This window comes from Zootoca vivipara, chromosome 14 (assembly GCF_963506605.1).
Source record: "Zootoca vivipara chromosome 14, rZooViv1.1, whole genome shotgun sequence".
Classification (NCBI taxonomy): Eukaryota; Metazoa; Chordata; class Lepidosauria; order Squamata; family Lacertidae; genus Zootoca; species Zootoca vivipara.
The window spans coordinates 40,357,728-40,378,757 of record NC_083289.1 but is presented as its reverse complement, the minus strand read 5'-3'; the positions used below and the strand labels follow the sequence as shown (position 1 = coordinate 40,378,757).

Genomic DNA, 21,030 nt, shown 5'->3' with positions numbered 1-21,030 from the left:
TGCACTTAATATTTACCGTGTTTCTCATATTATAAGACATGTCTTATATTTATTTTTTCCTAAAAAACACACACTATGGCTTATTTTCAAGGGATGTCTTATTTTTTTCCTCCTCCTCCTGTCGTGGCCGGCATTGCTGCTGCGCCTATCACTATGTCTTAATTTCGGGGTATGGCTTATATTCCTTGAATGCTTAAAAATCCTGCTATGGCTTATTTTATGGGTATGTCTTAAAATATGAGAAACAGGGTATATTTACTCTGCTTATTGTATTCCCCACCCCACCACCCAATTACTGCCTTAGGAGAGTCGTGACAAGCTCTTCCTGATCATGAAGCTGACTGAAGCTCAGAGACTTAGCTGAGGTGCCTTTTCATGCCTGCTGCCTTTGGAGTCGTTTTTTTGGAGCTGCTGTTTAAGGGACGCTAAAAAGAGAAGAAATCTAGTGCCTTGAACCTTGAGCCAAGTGACTTGGAACTTCATCCTTGGACCAGTTTGACTTGCAGTTGATGTGGGCCTCCTACAGCTGTTCCAATATCTGTGTCCGGATATGGGGCTGGTGTGCATAAGTGAGTTGTTTGATCAATTCAGGGAGCCATTTATCATGTTGGCCTGGTAGGCTTTTCATTGAGCATGCATCCCGTTTATACAGGATTTCTGTATTTCTGTTTGTGCAGAATTAAGTGACTCTTAAAAATTGTGCTCAGAATCTCTACCATTGTAGAGGTCTTTGTGATGTTGTATCTTTATTTTCATTGTTTACACTTTAAGCCTCTGTTTTTCATGGGTGTTTTAAAACTCTGTTGTCAGCTGCCTTCCCTGTCTTGACCAGGAAGCTCTTTGTAAAGGGTTCACAGTGTTGTTTTAATTGCCATTCCTTTTTTTAAAAAATCAACTTTTATTTATCAGTTTTACTTAATAACATGCAAGTACATCATTCCTAATGGTAACTGCCTGGGTCTGTGCTGCTTCAGCCACATAGCAGAGTGTATTCAGTGAAATGTAGTCCTTCTAGGCTTCTTTGATGGAGAGGCTTGGTTGATCACCTGTCCAGAACTTGGAATGTGCCTGGGGAAGGGAAGATACATTACTTGTCTTCAAGTACAACCCCCCAAAATGTTAGGGCAATTATCTCTGCTGCCCCAAATCTTCCTGAAGACTTGCTGGGTACAAACTAGGCACGTATTGTACTTCAACCCAGAATCTGGATTGACTTCTGTTGATCACTCTGCCAGATGGTTGGATTTTGCATACTAGATAAGAACAGCTTCATGCTGAAGCCTATATATGTGTCCCAACTATATACTTTGTTTTGTTTTAATTGCTGCTTTAGGAGAGTTGTGACAAACTCTTCCTAATCAAAAAACCAATGGAACCTCAGAGGCGTAGCTGTGAAGCCCTGCCCATAGGTGCCCATGGTTCATGCGGTCCATGGCCATCTATAGAAACCACTTTAATCCAGGGTTGGGAAGTTGTGGTCCTCCAGACGTTGTCAAGACTACAATTCCCAACATCCCTGGCTGTTAGTCTTGCTGCGTGGGGCTGATGGGAATTGGAGTCCAACATCTGGAAGGCCACAGGTTCCTTACTCCTGCTGTATTCACTGGGTATAAATATAAGACAGGAATATGCTGATGGCATTATGCTTCAAAACGAACGTGTAGATGCTTAAGTCATTAAGTTGAAACGAAAAGATTTTCTGGAATGAGATGGGGTGGAAGAAAGAACGTATTGAGGTACATAGGTTTGTAACTATACAGTTACTCAGAATCCTCAGAAACCTTGGTTTTTTCAAATTGTAGAAGGGTCAGGCCAGGCATCCCCAAACTTCGGCCCTCCAGGTGTTTTGGACTACAATTCCAATCTTCCCTGACCACTGGTCCTGTTAGCTAGGGATCAAGGGAGTTGTAGGCCAAAACATCTGGAGGGCCGCAGTTTGGGGATGCTTGGGTCAGACTATCAAGTAACAGCCAGATCCTTGGCTGGAGTTAATTGCTGTGTTGAAATAGAAGCCAAGGGTTTGCTAATCTTTGGCCCTTATAAAGTGCTCATGTTTTCTTAATCTATTTCCGTTTTGGATAAGCATTAATTGTTGCATAAATGTCACACTTAAGAGGTACTTAAAAACAAGCAAACAAACAAATAAATAATATAAAAATGGTAATTTATATATTAGTTAATGCTAATAAATATATTGCAGCTGCTTTATGGAGAGTTGGCTTTTATTTCTCTTTGATTACATTGTTCAGCTTTGTCAAATCATATTACCCAAGGGTCAAGCTTTCAGCACAACATTAAAGCAACAACAGTTGAACACTTCAAAACCATGAGAGAATTTAAAAGCATGTTTGCAAAACACATAGGGCATAATCTGACCAAAGTTTAAAAACAGTTAGTCTTCTTTCAAGGAGACAGCAGTATTTTGTCCTTATTTCTGAGCCTGGTAGAAGATTTAAATAGTGGTCCTCGGGGTGGGGGGGATTCTGAGCCACACCTTGAGAATAAAAATCTGCTTGTGCCACACCAATTTTTTTATTGATAAGGAATACATTGGAAAACAAAAAGAAACAACTCCTAGCAGTGCTTGATTTATAACATAGAACACAATTACTTTATAATATGACAATGGGGCATTCATAAGATATTAAACAACACAGCTACATAGGAACTTGAATCATTCCCAAAATATAATTATAAATGATCCTCTTACATATGTACCTTAAGTATGTTTTTTTTAGAAAAGGTAATGGACCCCTGGATGGTCACCTTTTACCTTAAGTATGTATACAAACTCAGAGGTGTGAACTTGCTTTTGCTGGGTAATCTTGATATTAGGACTACAGTGGTAACTCGACATACGAATGCTTCGACTTCCGAAGGTTTCGACTTACAAAGTCGACAACCCTGAAAGTCTTTTCGCTGCGCGCGCCCTGCACAAAAGCACAAAATTGCGCATGCACAGCGCAGAACAGGCGCTTTGACATCCGAAAACCTCGACTTACAAAGAGCGCCGCGGAACGGATCATCTTCGTAAGTCGAGGTACCACTGTAATTTGAGACAAACTCATCTCAACACAAAGAAGCATTTCTCTTTTCTGATCTTTAATATTTGGAAGACCCTGTTCACAACAATGCGTCATATAGAACAGTAGAAGAATAGCTAATGCTCTTGAAGAGAGACATGGATACTGATACCCGCCCCCCGCCCCCAAATAGTTTTCAACTATGCTACTCTGAAATGTTTAAATGTTTCTTTGATTGTCCTTGAATCTTCCCGCAATACTTGCCATTCTTTCCTGCCACACCACTTGAGAACCACTGGCCTTAAAAGAAGTACTTCGCACAATGCATTGTTGAACTATCAGATTTGCTACTGTTGAGAGTCATCCATTTAGATGGTTTTTAAAAAGGGAGGGAGATTAATAAAGGGTAATGCTTTCAGTGGTTTCTAGATGTGATGGCAATCTGCAACCTCAGAGGCACCATGCAAGTTGCTGGAAAACTGGTGGGAGAGGGCTGTTTTGCTCATGTCCTGCTTGCAGTCTACGTGAGAGGCACCTGTTGGTTACTGGGACTATACAGACCTTTGTTCTGATCAAGCAGGGCTCTTCTTAAAATGATATTAAATTTCAAAATCTTTTAAGACTGGGGATTAAACTCTTTAAGAAATCAAGAGCTCAGTCCCGTCGATTTCAAGAGTCTATGGACATTATGGGCAGATTTTGTTTAGAGGTCAGTTCATCTTTAAATCTTATAAGAAGATTCCCACAGTGGAAGCAGCTTTTTCATTTCAGGTGGGTGATTTTATCAACTGTCAAGATTACAAAAATAAAATGGCACTCTGTTTCATACCTGACACAAGCATCAGCCTGGGCAGACAGTCACTGAAATTGGAGACAGGCATTGGGAGGAAAATGCATTTGAGAGCTTAATGCTACTGATTTGATTTCCATGAACACAGCGAATAATGCATTAAACAATCGCTAGCAGAGTGGTAAAAAAAGCGATGGCTACCATGCCTTTTTTATGACAGGAGGAAAGAGATGAACCAAAAATTAATGTGGTCCTCTTGGAGTTGGGGATCTGCACTAAAACGACTGGGGGAAGTGAGAAAAATAAACTATTTGATTGACGCAGGTGCCCTCAGTTCCATGATCCAGGTCTCTTCTCGTCTCCGTGGGAGAACTGAAGGGAGAAAAAGCAAAGATTACAAAATGGACCTAGGGAGAAAATGACTGGCTAGATCAGGGGTCAGCAAACTTTTTCAGCAGGGGGCCGGTCCACTGTCCCTCAGACCTTATGGGGGGCTGAACTATATATATTTTGGGGGGAAACACAAATTCCTATGCCCCACAAATAACCCAGAGATGCATTTTAAATAAAAGGACACGTTCTACTCATGTAAAAACACACTGATTCCCAGACCATCCGTGGGCCGGATTTATAAGGCGATTGGGCCAGATCTGGCCCCTGGGCCTTAGTTTGCCTACCCATGGACTAGGCTATGATGTAGCTCAGATGGCAAAACTTACTGAGTGAAATAAGGTGGAGCATCCTTGCACTAAAGGAAAATCAAACCCGACCAAAGCCACTCCCCTTGCAATGCTCTGTAGACTCTTTACCCAAACAAGGAAGTAAAACTGAAACATAATGTTAGGGTACATGGAGATAAGGAAGCGAAACTGAGAATTAAGCTTAATTTGCAACAGTGAGAGACACAACAAAAGCAACCTTACTACCCTTCACAGCAAGGAACACTTTTTAAAAAGACCTTCTGAATGCTTCCTCTTCCCATTTGATCACTGCCGGGGGGGGGGGGGGGAAGCGAGTTTTGTTTGTTACTGCCCTGTGTCCCTAAAGCTAGCCATAGATTCCAAGTATTTAAAAGCCTCAAAGGTACTCCACTCTGAACCAAATAACACGCATACAAACAACCACCACATGAGACCACATGTTATTCAAACATAACTCTCGAACCAGTGCATGCACCAGAAGCCAGTACAAGCATGCTTTCCAGAATTCTGTAAGCTGAGCTTTGGCAGACATGCGCGGGGAGGGTATCGGGGAGGCAGCCACATAATGCTTTTCTGCACGCTTGAGTAACACGGATATACTGCACAGATGTGAACAAGAGGATGAGCTTTCAGACAACCTTAAGAGTGTTGGGGTTGAAGTGCTTTGTCACATATACAGGATTCATAGAATTATAGAATTGTAGAGTTGGAAGGGACACCAAGGGGCATCCAGTTCAACCCCTTGCAGCGCAGGAATCTCAGTTGAAGCATCCATGGCAGATTCAGTCTCTCCTTCTTCCTTTGCTTTTACCCTGCCCAAATGCCTAATGTTAATGGCAAGAAAGGGCTGCTAACTCATTAGCCATCCATATGTTGAATGTAAGTGGGGGGGGGAGTGGTGGTAGTTGGGGACTTATCCCTAGCCATTATATCTCAGGCCAAACTATGAAACCGTGATGTTGCAGCACACCTGGAAAGATCCAGACTAGAGTATCATATTTTTAAAAATTCAAAGTTGTCATTCGCCAACAGAATTAAAATTTTCATACCTTGGCTTTTTGCTTTCTTGACAGAACCTATCTTGACATATGGTCTCTTCTGGCATCACCTTCCGAAGTTTCTGAACAAGAAGTTCCATGCTAGGGTCAGTGTTGTTTTCCTCCTCACTGTTTCTGCTCTAGGAAGAATAGCACATGGAGGTAACATTTCGATAATAGGGAGATAACAAATATATTTCTGTTGGAAATGTTAGATTATCCCTAATTCAGATGTCAGGGCAGTTCCTATAGAGGAGATCTTCTGGCCCAGGGTTAGGGAGACTTCAGGCTCTCTGGAACTATTTTGTATTTTACACAGCCCCCAAGATCTAACAGCTAGAGCCAGGTGGGTGTAAATATGTGCAGCAAAAGGATAAGATAAGATATAAGATATCTTTATTGTCATTGTCCCCTTGCGGGAACAACGAAATTACTCGGTTGCTACATCCACTCAGATAAAGCATTCCGCATAATCCAAAATTACAAAAAGCTAATTAAAAACAGTTATTATACTACAAAATGACAAGTAAAATAAGATGACTTCAAAGTCCGGGCTTTCCATTTAAGGCCAAAATTGCTCTAGAGAAGAAACTGTTCCTGAGACGGCTCGTTCTTGCCTGCATTGTTCTATATCTCCGTCCTGATGGCAGGAGCTGAAAGAAATGGTGACCAGGGTGCGTTGGATCTCTTGATATATCTAGTGCTTTTCTATGGCACCTGGTGGTGTAAATTTGTTCTAAGGTGGTGAGTGAGCAGCCAATAATGCTCTCTGCTGTTTTAATAATTAATCAGCAGAAGACAGCATTCACTCACAGTTCTCTCAGTTGCCACCCACAGCTTCCACTCCTCCAGCTTGGATGTCTCTTTCACATGAAGTACGTATTTTGTAGCAGAGGTAAAATCTTTAAAAACAGGCACCTTGGATGAATTTGCGCAATAAACGGGATGCACTGTTCTAGTGCATATAAATAGGTTGGCAAACATATATTTAGCCCTGGAGAGAGAAGATTGAATGGGAACACCATCTATTTAAACTATAAAATTGCAGGAGGCAGCTGTTTACATCAGCGTCTGCCATAGATCAACATAATTAGATCTACTGCTTATGCTGTCCAGCTCTTATGTCATAGACCAGAGGCTGCCAACATCCAGTTGTTGTTGGGCTACAACTCCCATCGGCCCCAGCCAGCATAAGCAATTGTCAAGGATGATGGGAATTGTAGTCTATTGATAACTTGAGGGTCACGGGTTTCCCACCCCTGTCCTGGAGCCAGTAATCACTGGAAAGCTCTTAAGGCTGATACAAAAGTATTATTTCATAATGATGTGGGGCTGCTGAGATGGTACAATGTGGTATGCAGAGAGCCATACCCCAGATGTCCACTTTGACAAGTAACATATGGTGGAAATGAATTTGTCTGTGTCTTCTGCATCTGCCCATCCTGAGCAAGAACTATCAAATAACCCTGAGGCAGCATCACTCTAGTTCACTGAGGGACATTTATATGGTGGATTTGATCTGCCTGCTGATGACTGTGGTGTGGCTCCCTACCACTACCAGGTACCATTACCAGGTAAACTCCTCAGAACAGGTGAGGATGCATCAGAAAGCCCTTTCCCCAAAACCTACTTAAACATGAAGCTAGAGAATGAGCTGCAGCACTAGTAAGAGGCAAATGGCAGATTGGCTCAGCACCTCTTGAGCTGCCCAATAAATCATAACCAATCTGCCCAATTTTAAAAGATGAGTTTGGCCTAATTAGGCAGCTTCCAATTTTGCTGAAAAGTAATGGGGAACCTCATTCCAGAAGCCAAATAGAAGTCATTAAAGCACAACTTCAAACGCCTTACCATCTGTTCACATAGGCCAGTTAATGATCTGGCACTCAGGCTGCTAGAGGCAGATGAAATGGTGAATTCTTCTTCCGACTGCTCACTTTCCAGTCTTCCTAAAATAGCTCCGGTTTTAACAGGGGGTCCCAGACGTTGCTTTTCAGGAGCTTGACACACACAGTAACTCAGTAGTTCTGAACACCTGCAAGCACCTGGTGTCACTGATGGGAGAGACATCATCTGCTTATCCCGGGACTCTCCTAAAGTAACATCCTGCATCTGTGTATTGGCAGGATCCTCAATGGCATAGCTGTCCCCTTCTTCCTCTGAAGAGAAGAGCTGGTCTAAAAAATGGTGTGTACTTTGGTTTCTGACATTTCCATCTGTAGTCCTAGACCTATTCATAGTTAAACTTGGTGGTACAGCTTCATCCATTTCCTGGCACACTTGATACAGAAAATGTGATTCACGCTGGACCTCGGGGATATGGTCGTTGTTCTCATCCTCTTGAAGACCTGCCACAATCCCAGGGGATATATTTGCATCTTCAGGGCTTCTTAGGTTTTGCAGGCTACAACTTTCCAAACCAGGGTGTTCCCAAGCAGCGGTGCCAGGAATGAACTCCTCTTGAAGTGTTTGAAAATGAACCTGGCGGCATTCAGGGTTCCTTGATACTAAATCACAGCACTTTTGCTCATTTTGAGGCCAGTCACTTTCAGTGTTTTCCACAAGCTTGCTTTTCTGATCAACTTGGCTGTGTATTTGATTGCCTTGCCCTGTAAGAAACCACCCAGAAATCGGTGTGGGATCATATTGCTTCTGAGTCTTTTCTCTGGCCATTAAACTCTGGATACTTATCACTTCAGCTGTCAATTTTGCAGAATATTTTGTGCTGCATCTTTTTTCTTCTTGATTACTTCTGGAACTCTGGATCGGTCTTGTATTCAAAAACTTGCTTGCTGGAGAGCTCTTAACTTTTGGGACTGTTTCAGTGGGTCTGAGAGATGACTCTTGCCTTTTGATTTTAAGTGGTTTATTGGAAGGTCCAGCAGAATTCTCTGCAATTTGCTGAGTGGGTGAAAAATTCTTCCATTGAGCATTTGACTGCTCATCTTGGTGTTCAGATATTGCTGAGGAGGATCTGCTTCTAAGTATATCTTTCCTAAATGCTTCGTTTTGTCCAGTTTGCAAATATAGAGCTACGGACCTTCTATCCTCTGAGCTTATATCACTTGATTTAGGGGGAGTTTTCAAAAAAGGCCTGTTAGATTTCTTAGAGTTGTTGGAAGTGCTTGAAGTTTCAGGCGATCTCTTCACCTCTTTCCATTTTTTCCCTTCGCGGTTTCGTTTAACCCTGAAAGACACCAGAAAATGAAAACATTTTAAAATCCCATTAGCATTTTTTTTTTAAAGAAGGACTTATTGAGAAGCCAGGAAATAAATTAGAAGATCAAAGCTGCAGCCCAACAAAAAGAAGCAACCCTACACAGTATTCACATTACACTGAGGCCAGAAATAAGCCACTGCTATTCTGGTGTAATAGCCCCATATCCAATGATATTAAGCCCAGGAGGGGGAGAAACTCACAACCAGAATATATGAAAAAGATGTTTTAAATGTATCTGACACATCCTTGGTATCTCTAGAAAAACCGCCATAGCTCAACCAATCATTCCCCCTTCCCCAACACGCAAAGGTGGCCAATGAACTTGTGTCAAGGGCACCCCACATCCTTGCATCATTCCTCCTCTCTCTCACACACAAGATAATGCCACAGCGCCCCCACTCATCTCGGCAGTGCTAAAAGGTCAACTTTACGTGGGAAGGGGGATGCTTGTGTTGCACAAAGTTGACACGAGATCTTCATCAGTCAAAGGAAAATCTATCATTCTGACCCCACAGAAATGAGCAAATACCAACACTAATAAAACTGTAGAATCCCTTCATCATGTCACCTCAATGAAAAAGCCTAACAGTCCCAGAGATGGCTCGTCCACTGCTAAAAGGAAGAGATGCCAGGGCAATTAGGCGCCCAGAGAAAACTGATCCATCAGCTGCAAGGGAAAGGAGGAGGTGGGAATACTTTTCTGAAAGACAAAAAGCAAACAGAAAGAAAGAAGATGGAATCTCAGGAGGATAGGAATCATCATTGGGCATGTGAAATGGTTAGTCTAGGGATGGAGGAGACATTTGATTCATTGTGCATTTAAAGCATAATATGCAAAGCAAAACACAGCCATCCTTTAAAATCCACACTTACCCTATTCTAGGGGTGCATTTCTCCAGCTAACCAATGTTTACCATAATGTGGATAAAAATGAAGGCATTAGTGATTAAAAAAAACATGCACTAGGGGGAAATGCTTGCAAAACTGCACATTAGTCATGTAAAATGTGTTTTTTAGGATAAATTTGCACTAGAATGCTGGTGAGCTTTCATGAGGATTTAAAAATAAAATAAAATAGCAAATTGCTGCTATTTTGTGAATAACTAAATTAAAGTTTGGAAAAATGAGAAACTGGTAGAAATGGACAAATCCTTCCACCCCTGGGTTTGACTGTATGGAATTTAGGGCAAAGGTTTCTTTCAAGATGCCAACTGGCATGTCACCAAGCTGTCATACCTTCTTGCTTCATCTTCGTGAGAATGTGTGGAGGAAAGACATGTCTTCCTGCCACTGTCCAGACTTGGAATGTTTTTTGCTTCTTTTCTCTTTGGGGATGAAAAGATTTCTTGGGTTGTTCCCATTTCTCTGGGAGAGGCTTCAGAAGTCTGGAGAAAGAGAATCAACATAAATTCTTGAGAAATGTGTTTTTTATCCGTTGAGTTTGACAGAGAGATGTGTTCACAAAAGCTGCCCCTATCTACTCTCAACTAATTCTAGAAGTAAAGTAGCAGAATTATTGCTGGGAGATGTTTGCTAGAACGCAAAAAAAAAGTTAGCTGACTTCTTCTTCTTCTTCTACGTAAAGAGCATAAAGGAACAGTGACAGATTTTAGGGGTAATGCTTAAGAATTTAGTCAATCTGTGAAAGAGGGTGACTTGATACACACAGCAGCCACGATTAGCTTGGAAGCCGATGTAATGAGTCTCCGTACTTCTGGTGTCATACATGGAGTAGTAGTTCTATGTAGTCTGGAGGGGGTGCTCTGCAGCTTTTCCTGCCTGATGAAAAACAAAGGTACAGTGAATTAATGCCAAGAAAAATGCCGATATTTACAACAAGCAGGCCCAGCTCCAAGTTTTGGGGGCCCTGGGCTGATGAGGGTGGGTGCCTGGCACTGCTGAACAGAGCTGGGGATCGCATACACAAACGCACCGCTGGAGCTGCTGGCTGCTCACTTGCTTACAAGTGGTGGCTCTGGAGAGGTGCTGAATGGAGCTATGAGCCTTCACATGTGCAAACTCCCTGACAGGGACATAAGAATCTGCCTTATGCTGAATCAGACCATTGGTCCATCTATCTTAGTACTGTCTACACTGACTGGCAGCAGCTCTCCAAGGTTTCTGGCATAGGTCTCTCCCAGCCATACCTGGAGATGCTGGAAGTGAACCCAGGATACCTTCTGCATGCAAATCAGATGCTCTATCACTGAGCTGTTACACCCCTTCCCTGATGCCACTGGCTTAAATATGATAGTCTTCCCCCTGATGGGCACGTGTTGGGGGCAGCATAATAAAGGTGGCAAGGCTGTAGAATCTGTGTATGCAGCTCACAACTCTGCTCAGTGCTGTCCGCAGCTGGCACTATGGGTGGGCAAGAGGCCAGCTAGTCACAGTCCTGGGCCAGGCAGGTCTGCAGTGCCTGCCTATTTCCCCCAAATGCTTGCAGGCCCCCCAATATAGCATTGCTACAATCAGTTGGGAATCAGTTGGGAATGAGAGTGACTACTTCTACAACACCTAAGCCTGTGCTTCTCTCTTCAGTACTGAATCCTAAATCTCGGTCCCCGTTAAATTAAAAATCCTGGCATTAGTGTTGGGGACCCCCAGTATTTACCCAAGCGTGCCAGGTGCTGGCGCTGGGCCTGACTGCAAAATCAACAGCTTTCAACAGGAGAGACTGGACACAATCAAACACTCTCATCTCAAAATGACAAAACCATAGGATCTAGCTGCCATTTTGCACAAGCAGGGGCTGCATCCAGAGCATCCCAGTTTGGTTCAACCAGCAGGTGTGGTTGTGTGAATCCCATATCCACTGCCAGTAGCTCACAGACACGGCACATGTGTGGCAGCTGCGGTGGGGTGGTTGAGTGTGTTAATGCAATAGGTTTTGTTTCATACACTCAACTACTATAATGTCAGGGAGCAAATAATTTGAGATTGTTCTTGGGTGTACATTTGCATTATAGCATGCTAGCAATCAGCGGGGAAGCAAGGGCTTCTGCTATTAGGCAACAATTAGACAGCAATAGGTTTTACCTTTTTGCACTTTTTGCTTTGCCCTCATTTGTTCTATCAGGTGTGTAATCCTACAAATAAAGATGCAGAACATGTTACTAACTTGTCTAATGCAAGTCAAAACGCTAGATGCTTTGGGAGCTTAGAAAACCACCCAGTTGCACTGTATCTCTTTCAATAATGAATCTCGATTTTGCAACTATGCAAAGGCCTGTAGCGAATGAGCTGAGTCCTCGGGAGCAAAATTAGTAGGCAGCAGAGGATGAGTTCTGCTACTATCAATTTATTTCACTGTTAATTTGTATGTCATATTTGTTGTTATAGTCGTATTTGTTTTACCACTGTTTTTGTTTTTAAGCCTTCTCAGCAGCTGTCTCTTGGTAAAAGGTAAAGGGACCCCTGACCGACTCTGGGGTTGCGACGCTCATCTCACGTTATTGGCCGAGGGAGCCGGTGTATAGCTTCCAGGTCATGTGGCCAGCATGACAAAGCTGCTTCTGGCGAACCAGAGCAGCACACGGAAACACCGTTTACTTTCTCGCTGTAGCGGTACCTATTTATCTACTTGCACTTTGGTGTGCTTTTGAACTGCTAGGTTGGCAGGAGCTGGGACGGAGCAACGGGAGCTCACCCCATCGCAGGGATTTGAACCACCAACCTTCTGATCGGCAAGCCCTAGGCTCAGTGGTTCAACCCACAGTGCCACCTGCGTCCCTGTCTCTTGGTAGCCACTGTTTTATTTTCACAAAATGCCCTGGACATAAGTCAGAGGAGGGAGAAGTAATGGCCTTGATCACAACAGACAGCCATGTTCCCCCACCACCACTCCTTTCTTCAAAGGAGCTCAAGATGGCATGCACAGTTCCCCCCTCCCATTGCAACAACCCTATGAAGGTGGTTAAGCAGAGAGATAGCAATTGGGCTCAAGATCACCCAGTAAGCTTCAGGAATGAGTGGAGATTTGAATTAAGATCTCCCCAGTCTTAGCCCACCACTCAGCTGCTCCACCATACAGGCAGGGAAGTGCCTTGTTCAGTGGGAGGGAGGAAGCGGAGGAGGCACACAATTCTGAGATGTGTAATGTCAAACTGCAGTTTGGTGTTATTATTTATTAAATTTAAATCCCAAAGGAGCCCATGGCAGCAAAAAACAATAAAAGCATTTTAAAAACAATTCCAATATAGATGATGGCTGGAAAAGTTCTCTGCTTAAAAGGTTTGTGGGAAGAGGAAGGTCTTCAGTAGGTAACTACAAAGACAGCTCCTGTCTAATACTGAACAGGGAGAATTCAAAAGGGCAGGTACCATGACACTGAAGGTTGGATTCCGATATTGTGCGGAACAGAACTTGTGAAAAAATGGTGCCTGCAGAGGGCCTCTCTTGCAGAGCAGTGACCAACTGGGTATATAAGGAGATAGATGATCTTTCAGGTCCCAGGCTGTATAGGGCTTTATACACCAAAACCAATGCCTTGAACTTACGGTATTATGTGTGAATACACCCACTGGCTGGATACACATTGCTATTTCCTATATGATGGCTCTACCACCATACAAGGCAGATGATTCCCCAAACATGAAATGATATGTATTAAAAAGGTGGTATGCCTAAAGAAATAGAGAAGAGTGATTCTAAATGTTACTTGTGCCATCTTTTTAATAAGCTTTTCCAAATCCTTTTGCTTTTCTGGGCTTTTCTGCACTTTTCTGTTGCATTCTTCGGTGCTCCCCATAAAGGCACGTAAGGATGCTTCCAATTTAATTTCAGCAAAATTATGTTCCAGCTCCCAGTTTTCCTTCTGCTTCATCAAAAATGCAGGATGCTGCAAGACCAGTAAAAATGAAGATTCTTAGAAAACTATTTAGATAGGGGAATCTTGAGAAACTCTACAATAAAGTTAATAGGCTCAAATCTACAATACACAAAACTAGTTTTTGTGTGTGCATATTCAACATCAAAACCCCACTTTTCTATATGCCAATGTTAAAATACTCAATCATAAAAAAGAAAAAATACCAATGCATCTCACTAGTATTGCAAATACCACTCAAAATCTATAAATTTAGGCTGCAATCCTAAACACACATTACTTATACCCAGATGGCCAGGGTATAAGTAAGACCAGACACATTGTGCTGCTGTCAATGGACATGGCTAGGATGGCATGGAACGAGGGTCAAGTTTGCTACCATGATAATCCCTATCAAGGCCAGATGCAGCATAACAACCCAGCAAAGACAAATTGGGAGAGGCTAACAATCAGCCATCACATGGTAAGTTACAACAGGAGTAGGTAGTTCTACTAATGAACAATTTCTGGTTTGCTAATTAGTGCTAGAATAGTGCCCTCCAGATGACGTTGGACTTAAAGGATTAACACCCCCAAGCCTGGTTGCAAGGGAGAAAATAGGAAGGTGGGGAGCTGGCTGAGGTTAGTGGGCCAGTGCCCCCCTTTCCCTAATGTACCAGCCTTCATTGTGTGCAACAGATGTGACTTTGAAACTCACACATACGTTAACAAATATTTACCAAATGCAAACTTTCAGTCTCGTCATGGATGACTCCAGACAAATCGAAGGAATCTTCTTTCCTTTGTACATCAACATAATACTTTCTAAACGGGGCGAAACACATATTTCATTATTTTTAAAAAAGAATAATTGCCATCTGGCTATGCTGTTCCCTTTGCCATCATAACATTCAAAATCGCAAAGCTATCGTGAAGAGTTCAGGAGTTTCAAGATGCTTCTGCTTCCCTGTCTAATTTTGCAGTACAAATTTAGCATTTAAAGATCACGCATTGGCCTGAGATGATGGTTGAAGCGTTGCCAAGCAGGATGGAAAGGACAGATCTCCAAGGCAGCAATCCTACACATACTTAAAGGTAAAGGGACCCCTGACCATTAGGTCTGGTCGTGACCGACTCTGGGGTTGCGGCGCTCATTATTGGCTGAGGGAGCCGGCGTACAGCTTCCAGGTCATGTGGCAAGCATTACAAAGCTGCTTCTGGCGAACCAGAGCAGCACACGGAAACACCGTTTACCTTCCTGCTGTAGCAGTACCTACTTTGCACATTTGTGCCCCCGTTTCCCAGCCACTGAAGTGCGCGCAAACACTCAGACACTCACACTCACTCACTCACACACACTCCTTACAGCCTGTGGGCCACCGAGCGGGCCAGTCCCCGAGGGGACACGGAGCCTCCCGGCAGCGCCGCCATCGCTTCACCCCTCAGCGCCGGGAAGGCTTTCTGTGGTCGCCATGACGACCTCAGGAGGACGCGCCTCCCATGGAATTGACGGTCGCTTTCCTCCAATGGGGGAAAGGGAAGGGCGAGCGAGGGCGGGAACCAAAGTCCCCAGAGGGGAACGCAGAGATACGAAAATGTAGAGCTCCCACGCCGCGCGCGAGCGGGTAGGTAGGTAGGTAGGTGCATGCGTAGGTAGGAACAGCAGTGGATAGCCGGCGAAATGTCTGTAACGGGCTGTCATTTTCTCTCCCCGCTCGGCGGCAGGCAGAATAAAAGTTAGAAAGGAACCCGGAAAGCTGCAACTTTTGTAAGTCTACATCATTATTAAATCTATTGGGACAAAGGAATGTTGTTATAAGGGCTGGGAACGCGAAGCCGACACCCACCTGTCTTTCGTTGCTTGAGGTGGGCGCGGTTGGGCAGGCTGATGGTTGCTACATCATCAGCCCGCGCCAGGCGCCCGTGGGCGGGAGGATGGCGGAGGCGGCGGGGCTGAAGCTGCTGCGAGCTGAGTGCTGGCGGTCCCTTTGCAGGGAAGGTAGGGCGGGAGGGCGCCCGTGGCACAGCCGCCCCTCTCCCGGGATGTTTTCCTTCATGCCTCCCCGGTGCTCCTTGCCGCCCTCTAAACGTCCTCCTCCCCACCCCCTGCCCTTTTAGTCCCCTTGACACACCCTCATTCGTCGCAATGGGTGGCGGTGAGGGGAAGGCGCTCTGTGTACGCTCAGAGGCACGCTCGGCCATAGCTGCGTGATTTAGATCTTATTCCTTCAGCATGCTGTCAGGTCCCTGCAGCAGCTAATAGAATAGTACGCTGCAACAATAATATTTAACGCGTTATACTCTCGTATTTTAACTTAGTGAAATAGTATTGTTATTAATGATATACTCAGTGCTTTCCCCCCCTGCCTACCCCAAAACATTTTGTGAATCTTTGTACTTTTGTCCATTTACTGTATTTATTTTTCCCAATTTGTACTATAAAATGGTGATTTACTTGAGACAAAATGAGAGTACCCCCTAAACATTTTTTAAGAAAAAAACACTGGATATACTTAAATCTCATTATTAGTAATACTAAATATTATATTTTCAGTGATTTATTCTTTACAAATAATAAGAATGCTACTAATTTATTAAGCAACAAGAAGCAGGGAGCTAGACCAAGCAGGCAGTTCTCCCAGTTAAGGGATGTACAGAGTGGAGTCTCCCGAAGATCCAAAGCTGTTGTTATTATGAAGGCTGTCATCCGGATAAAGAAGTCTTCCTTCATTAATTGAAGGAGTGTTAGTTAATGCCTTTTCTATAAATTCATAGAAGGAAACTACATTCTTAAAATCAACTCAGTTTTTAAAAATGTATGTGCGAAACATCGCAACAGGCACCAGCCCTGAGGGTGTTTCTCTTTTACTGCTCAGAGGGAAATGCTTCTTTTAAGAACGCGTGTTCCATCTGCAGTTTTTATAATTAGTAATAATCATTTAATTCCCTAGAAAACCCCTTCCAATTTAAAGGGATTTCATGGCCTTTTTAGTTAATTGAATGGCTAACATCACAGCTGTAGTTATTACTAAGTAGTATTAAACTCTTCCTGGCTGCCCTTCCCCCCCCCCCCATTGTTACTGAATAGTGACAGAATTCTTGTTCTGATTTTTTTCCTGATAAATAAAATGTGTGTTTCTACAGGTGGAAGAAGAAGATGGCGTTTGCCATCCTTGCACTCACCTTATAGATGCTGTAGTACTGGAACGACCTATGAAAACATCAACAAGCCAGTTCTTGACCGTATAATCAGAGTGGATCATGCTGGGGAATATGGGGCGAACCGCATTTATGCAGGACAAATGGCAGTACTAGGGAGAACTTCAGTAGGACCAGTTATAAGGGTGACTATTTCTAACCTATACCTGTAGTTTTTTTTCTCCAACCCTTCTTGTGCTTTATTTGTTTATTTATTAATACAATTTCTTATCTGCCGTTCTTCACCCTAAGGTCCCAGGGTGGGTTACACTAATTAAAACACAACATTAATATTAAAATACAATATGAAAAAATGTAAGTGAAGGCCACCTGATATTATGGATACAACAATTTATGCTGTACCTTATTGTACACCACTTAGAATCTATAGTATTAAGTAACGCTCCTGTTCACTCCTGCCTTTGCTACTTACCGGTAAGATGCCTATTTTTAAGACCCACTTCGTTTTTGTAATTTTAAGTTGTTTCAAACTGTTTTTCATATCTCTCTTTGATCCTGATATGGAGTGTTCCTTAACCAATTGTTTGCCAGTTCAGACACAGTAAGTGCAAACTGTGGTTTGGTTGAATGGTGATGTGAGGAGAGGAAAGGAGGGTGCTTATGGTCATGGGCTTTATTCCCAGTCCTCCAAACCATGGTTTAGAGTACAGTGGTACCTTGGTTGTCAAACTCAATCCATTCTGGGGGTCCGTTCGACTCCTGGGACCATTCAAAAACCACGGCACGGCTTCTGATTGGCTGCAAGAGCTTCCTGCATTCCAATTGGAAGCTGTGTAAGCCGCATTGGATATTCAGCTTCCAAAAAACATTCACAAACTGGAACACTTACTTCTGGATTTGCGGCGTTCGGGAGCCGGTTTGTTCGGGAGCCAAGCCGTTTGACAACCAAGGTACCACTGTAATGGAGAAGTTGCATCAGAATGCAACAATAATGAAATAGTGTTGAAAATGACAGCAGCACTCTTAAATCTATGGTGCATCCTGAAGACTGATACTGTTTATCCTGGGGGTGATTTTCCTTCCATGTTACTGTAGTTGTCTTGCTGAATTCATTCTTTTTTTTTTAATGCAGAAAATGTGGGATCAGGAAAAGGACCATTTGAAAAAGTTCAGTGAGTTAATGATCTCGTACAGAGTCCGGCCAACCATTCTGTTACCTTTCTGGAACGTTGCAGGGTTTATGTTAGGTGAGGCTAAACCTTTCCCCTCACGTTTTCTTCATTTTTAATTCAAATACATATATGGGGCACGTGTTTTATTTAAATGACTTTGCAACAGGTGCTGGGACTGCCTTGCTTGGAAAAGAAGGTGCAATGGCTTGTACTGTGGCTGTTGAGGAAAGCATATCTCACCATTATAACAACCAGATCAGGACACTTGTGGAAGAGGATCCAGAAAAATACCGAGAAATATTAGAGGTGTGTTTTAATCCATGGTTGGCTAGTTTACGGTCAACCCTCCAAGGGCTGAATTGTAAAATAGGCATTTTTTAAACAAACATTTGAGATAACTTTTGAAGGGTGATGGGAGGGTCACAAAATCCTGTGAGAGCTATTAGGAGACTCCCATGCCTTCACAAAGTTACAGTTCCCTGAGTGGTTTGACAGTCAATCCCTCTTTCCCAGGGAACTCTGGGAATTGTAGGTCTGTGAGGGGAAGAGCGGTCTCCTAACAACTCACGGCACAATCAACAAACTACAGTTCCCAGATTCTTTGGGGGAAGCCATGACCATTTAAAGTGGTATAGTGCTGTTTTAAATGCACGAATGAATATCAGAGTGGAAATGGAAGTCGGGAAAGCGTGGGGGGAAGCAGAGGGGGGAAAGGGTGGGAAGAGGGGGAGGAAATGATGTTTTGTTTCGGAATATTTATTTATATGTTTTGTTTTGTTTTTTATATTCTCATAATTTCTATTATGTTTTGTAATTTTCCTTTATCTGTGTTTTCTGTTACAGTTTTGTAATGTTTTTAAAGATTTGAAATAAAGATATTTTTAAATTAATTAAAAAAAAAGATGCTGTTTTAAATGTACTGTATAGTGCAGATGGGGCCTTATGTGCATTAGCTTCAGTGGGTCTACTGTTGAGTAGGGCTTATGGGCTACAACCCTTTGTGTTCTGGCATCTGTTGACTTGCATGTAAGACACTCAGATATTCACCCGGTATGTTTTTGTTTTTAAACAAGGTAATAAAGAAATTCAGGGATGAGGAGATGGAGCATCATGACATTGGACTTGATCATGATGCAGAACTGGTAGGTGCCAATCATTAACTCCTCAAGCTATCCATCATGGCTGGTTTCATGTTAGTGGATGGTTAGTGGATGGTTCACCCCAGCATGGCTCACCACAGATGGGGGGCCCTGAGTCCACACATGGATAACTGGGGCTGTGAGCCACCCAGTGTTTTAATTACCCCCAAGGTAGCATTGCTCCAGGTTCCTCTCGGAAGTTTTAACAGAAAGGTCACCATTTAAATTCCTCAGAATGCCGTTTAATTATGCTCATGTCGAGGCCAGTGTTAACTTTTAAATGGAGGACAGGTCTTGCCTCTCCCCAGTGACAGCTGGCAAAATGCCCCCAAGATTACAGGGAGTTTCCCGAGGGCACTTCGATTGGGTTTCGGTTTGCAAACCTGGATCTGACTCTTTTAATGATTTTGGTGCAGTGGTGTCAAATACAGAGACTAGGTCTGGCTGCTTGCACACATGGACCAAACTAAACTGCAAAGTGTATTAAATGTCTTTTTCCTCTCTCTCTCTCTTATATAGGCTCCAGCGTATTCCATTTTGAAGAATGCTATACAAATGGGATGTAAAGCTGCAATTTTTTTATCGGAAAGAATATAGTGAAGTTTTGGGCAATAGTGTAATAAGTTTTGAATAAATGGATTATTATAGCATCATTCAAATAATATAAAAGTAAAATCACACAGCGATGCATCTTTTTTCTTCCTGTTCTGTCCATACAAGCTATCTTATAGCAGCACCAAAAAACAAACAAACCCTAGGGTTGATGGGATGGCATGATACCTTGAGCAAATAGTTTGATCTTTCACTTGGTAAGAATAGTAATTATATCTACACATAAGATAGCTAACTGAATTTTAAATGTAAGTGAAAAGGTGTAAACATCCACAGCATATATGTGGTAGTATAGAATACACGTACCATTGTAGCAATCCAGATCCTTATCAGGATCAGATTTGACTTGTCAAAATCCCTTTTCCCTCTGGTTGGAAAAGGGAAGCAGGAGAAGGCTTGCAAAAGCTTTTGCAGATCCAGCCCCCTCCCCGCTACTTAAGATCAGGGACTTAAAGTGTGGAGACTTACAGAGGCTTTTCCAACCCTCCTCCCTCTTTCCTTTTAAGTTCCTAAGTTCTTAAAAGGGAAGAAGGAAGCAGCTTTCAGAAGCCTTTGTGAGTTTCCCCCATCCCTTTTACATCTCCAGTCTTATGCCGCTCTCATGCCAGTCTTTAAATCAGCTGATGAATGAGCAGAAATTGAATTCTGCTTCCTAGGCTATATAAACAGACAACACAGCCAATGGAGGGTTAAATTGGGTTGTCCTGCCCATCAGCTGATGTCAGTTGATGGATGGGAGTGGTTTGAGGGGAATAGCCTGGCAGGCCAATAGCCCATAGGCTTGAGGCTCCTCACGCCTGCAATAGTTGGAGGGAAATAAAACAACCATTGCTTCCTACTATGATGACAGCTATTCATGTGGGCTACATCTCATTGAAACCAGTGCTGAGTAATCAGGTTTAGGATTATGTTGCAGTTGTGCGGTGTGGGTGTCTTCATTCCAAGTAGGGAAGAAAACGTCATTTAAATATTTTTTACCAGGAGTTTAAAATGACTGCAAGCAGCTTTATTTGCGCAAGGCCTCTGCTTTGGGAAAGGTCAAGGGACAGCGAAGAAAACCATGTTGGACATGTGCCGAGTACACCTGCCCAATGACCTCTTGATATAAAGAAGAAGAAGAGTTTGGATTTGATATCTCGCTTTATCACTACCCGAAGGAGTCTCAAAGCGGCTAACAATCTCCTTTCCCTTCCTCCCCCACAACAAACACTCTGTGAGGTGGGTGGGGCTGAGAGACTTCAGAGAAGTGTGACTAGCCCAAGGTCACCCAGCAGCTGCATGTGGAGGAGCGGAGACGCGAACCCGGTTCCCCAGATTACGAGTCTACCGCTCTTAACCACTACACCACACTGGCTCTCAATGAGGGATTG

The 21,030-nt window shown here is 43.1% G+C and overlaps 3 protein-coding genes across 6 annotated transcripts in view; 2 read left to right on the top strand and 1 right to left on the bottom strand.

Moving 5' to 3' along the window:
- TMC7 (transmembrane channel like 7) overlaps positions 1–11,329 on the top strand; it is a 29,729-nt gene extending 18,400 nt beyond the window's left edge. For 2 of the 3 annotated variants that reach the window (XM_060282992.1, XM_035131997.2), the window contains one exon: positions 305–2,204. In XM_060282992.1, the coding sequence (XP_060138975.1) occupies positions 305–364 (60 nt within the window). In that variant the 3' untranslated portion in view covers positions 365–2,204. Of the gene's footprint in view, positions 1–304; positions 2,205–5,587 lie in introns of those variants that run through there. The other variant, XM_035131998.2, reaches the window with a different exon arrangement.
- On the bottom strand, positions 2,227–15,068 carry LOC118093146 (muscle M-line assembly protein unc-89-like). 2 transcript variants are annotated; one of them, XM_035131995.2, is made up of 9 exons: positions 14,945–15,068; positions 14,319–14,403; positions 13,432–13,611; positions 11,811–11,860; positions 10,439–10,550; positions 10,008–10,156; positions 7,403–8,738; positions 5,564–5,691; positions 2,227–4,185 (listed from the first exon to the last, which is right to left on the bottom strand). In XM_035131995.2, exons 1-9 carry the CDS (start codon positions 15,007–15,009, stop codon positions 4,089–4,091), a joined length of 2,202 nt encoding a protein of 733 aa, XP_034987886.2. In that variant the 5' UTR covers positions 15,010–15,068; the 3' UTR covers positions 2,227–4,088. The 2 variants fall into 2 exon arrangements, with proteins under 2 accessions (XP_034987886.2, XP_060138973.1); XM_060282990.1 differs by having other exon boundaries at positions 10,484–10,550.
- A 390-nt stretch (positions 15,069–15,458) lies between these two features.
- On the top strand, positions 15,459–20,769 carry COQ7 (coenzyme Q7, hydroxylase). Its single transcript, XM_035132000.2, has 6 exons — positions 15,459–15,577; positions 16,723–16,922; positions 17,870–17,984; positions 18,076–18,215; positions 18,983–19,051; positions 19,568–20,769. The coding sequence occupies exons 1-6, from the start codon at positions 15,514–15,516 to the stop codon at positions 19,643–19,645; spliced, it is 666 nt and encodes a 221-aa protein (XP_034987891.1). The 5' UTR covers positions 15,459–15,513; the 3' UTR covers positions 19,646–20,769.
- The last annotated feature ends 261 nt before the right edge of the window (positions 20,770–21,030 follow it).

Bases quoted from the DNA above. Each gene is read 5' to 3' on its own strand.
- LOC118093146 (XM_035131995.2), bottom strand. From the start codon at position 15,009: ATGGCGGCGCTGCCGGGAGGCTCCGTGTCCCCTCGGGGACTGGCCCGC. The intron at 14,404-14,944 runs GTAAGGAGTGTG...CGCCCCGTTTAG, and splicing joins CGCTCGGTGGCCCACAGGCT to AAAGTATTATGTTGATGTAC. The intron at 13,612-14,318 runs GTAAATATTTGT...CTGGTCTTGCAG, and splicing joins AGACTGAAAGTTTGCATTTG to CATCCTGCATTTTTGATGAA.
- COQ7 (XM_035132000.2), top strand. From the start codon at position 15,514: ATGGCGGAGGCGGCGGGGCTGAAGCTGCTGCGAGCTGAGTGCTGGCGG. The intron at 17,985-18,075 runs GTGAGGCTAAAC...ACTTTGCAACAG, and splicing joins CGTTGCAGGGTTTATGTTAG to GTGCTGGGACTGCCTTGCTT. The intron at 18,216-18,982 runs GTGTGTTTTAAT...TTTTTAAACAAG, and splicing joins AATACCGAGAAATATTAGAG to GTAATAAAGAAATTCAGGGA.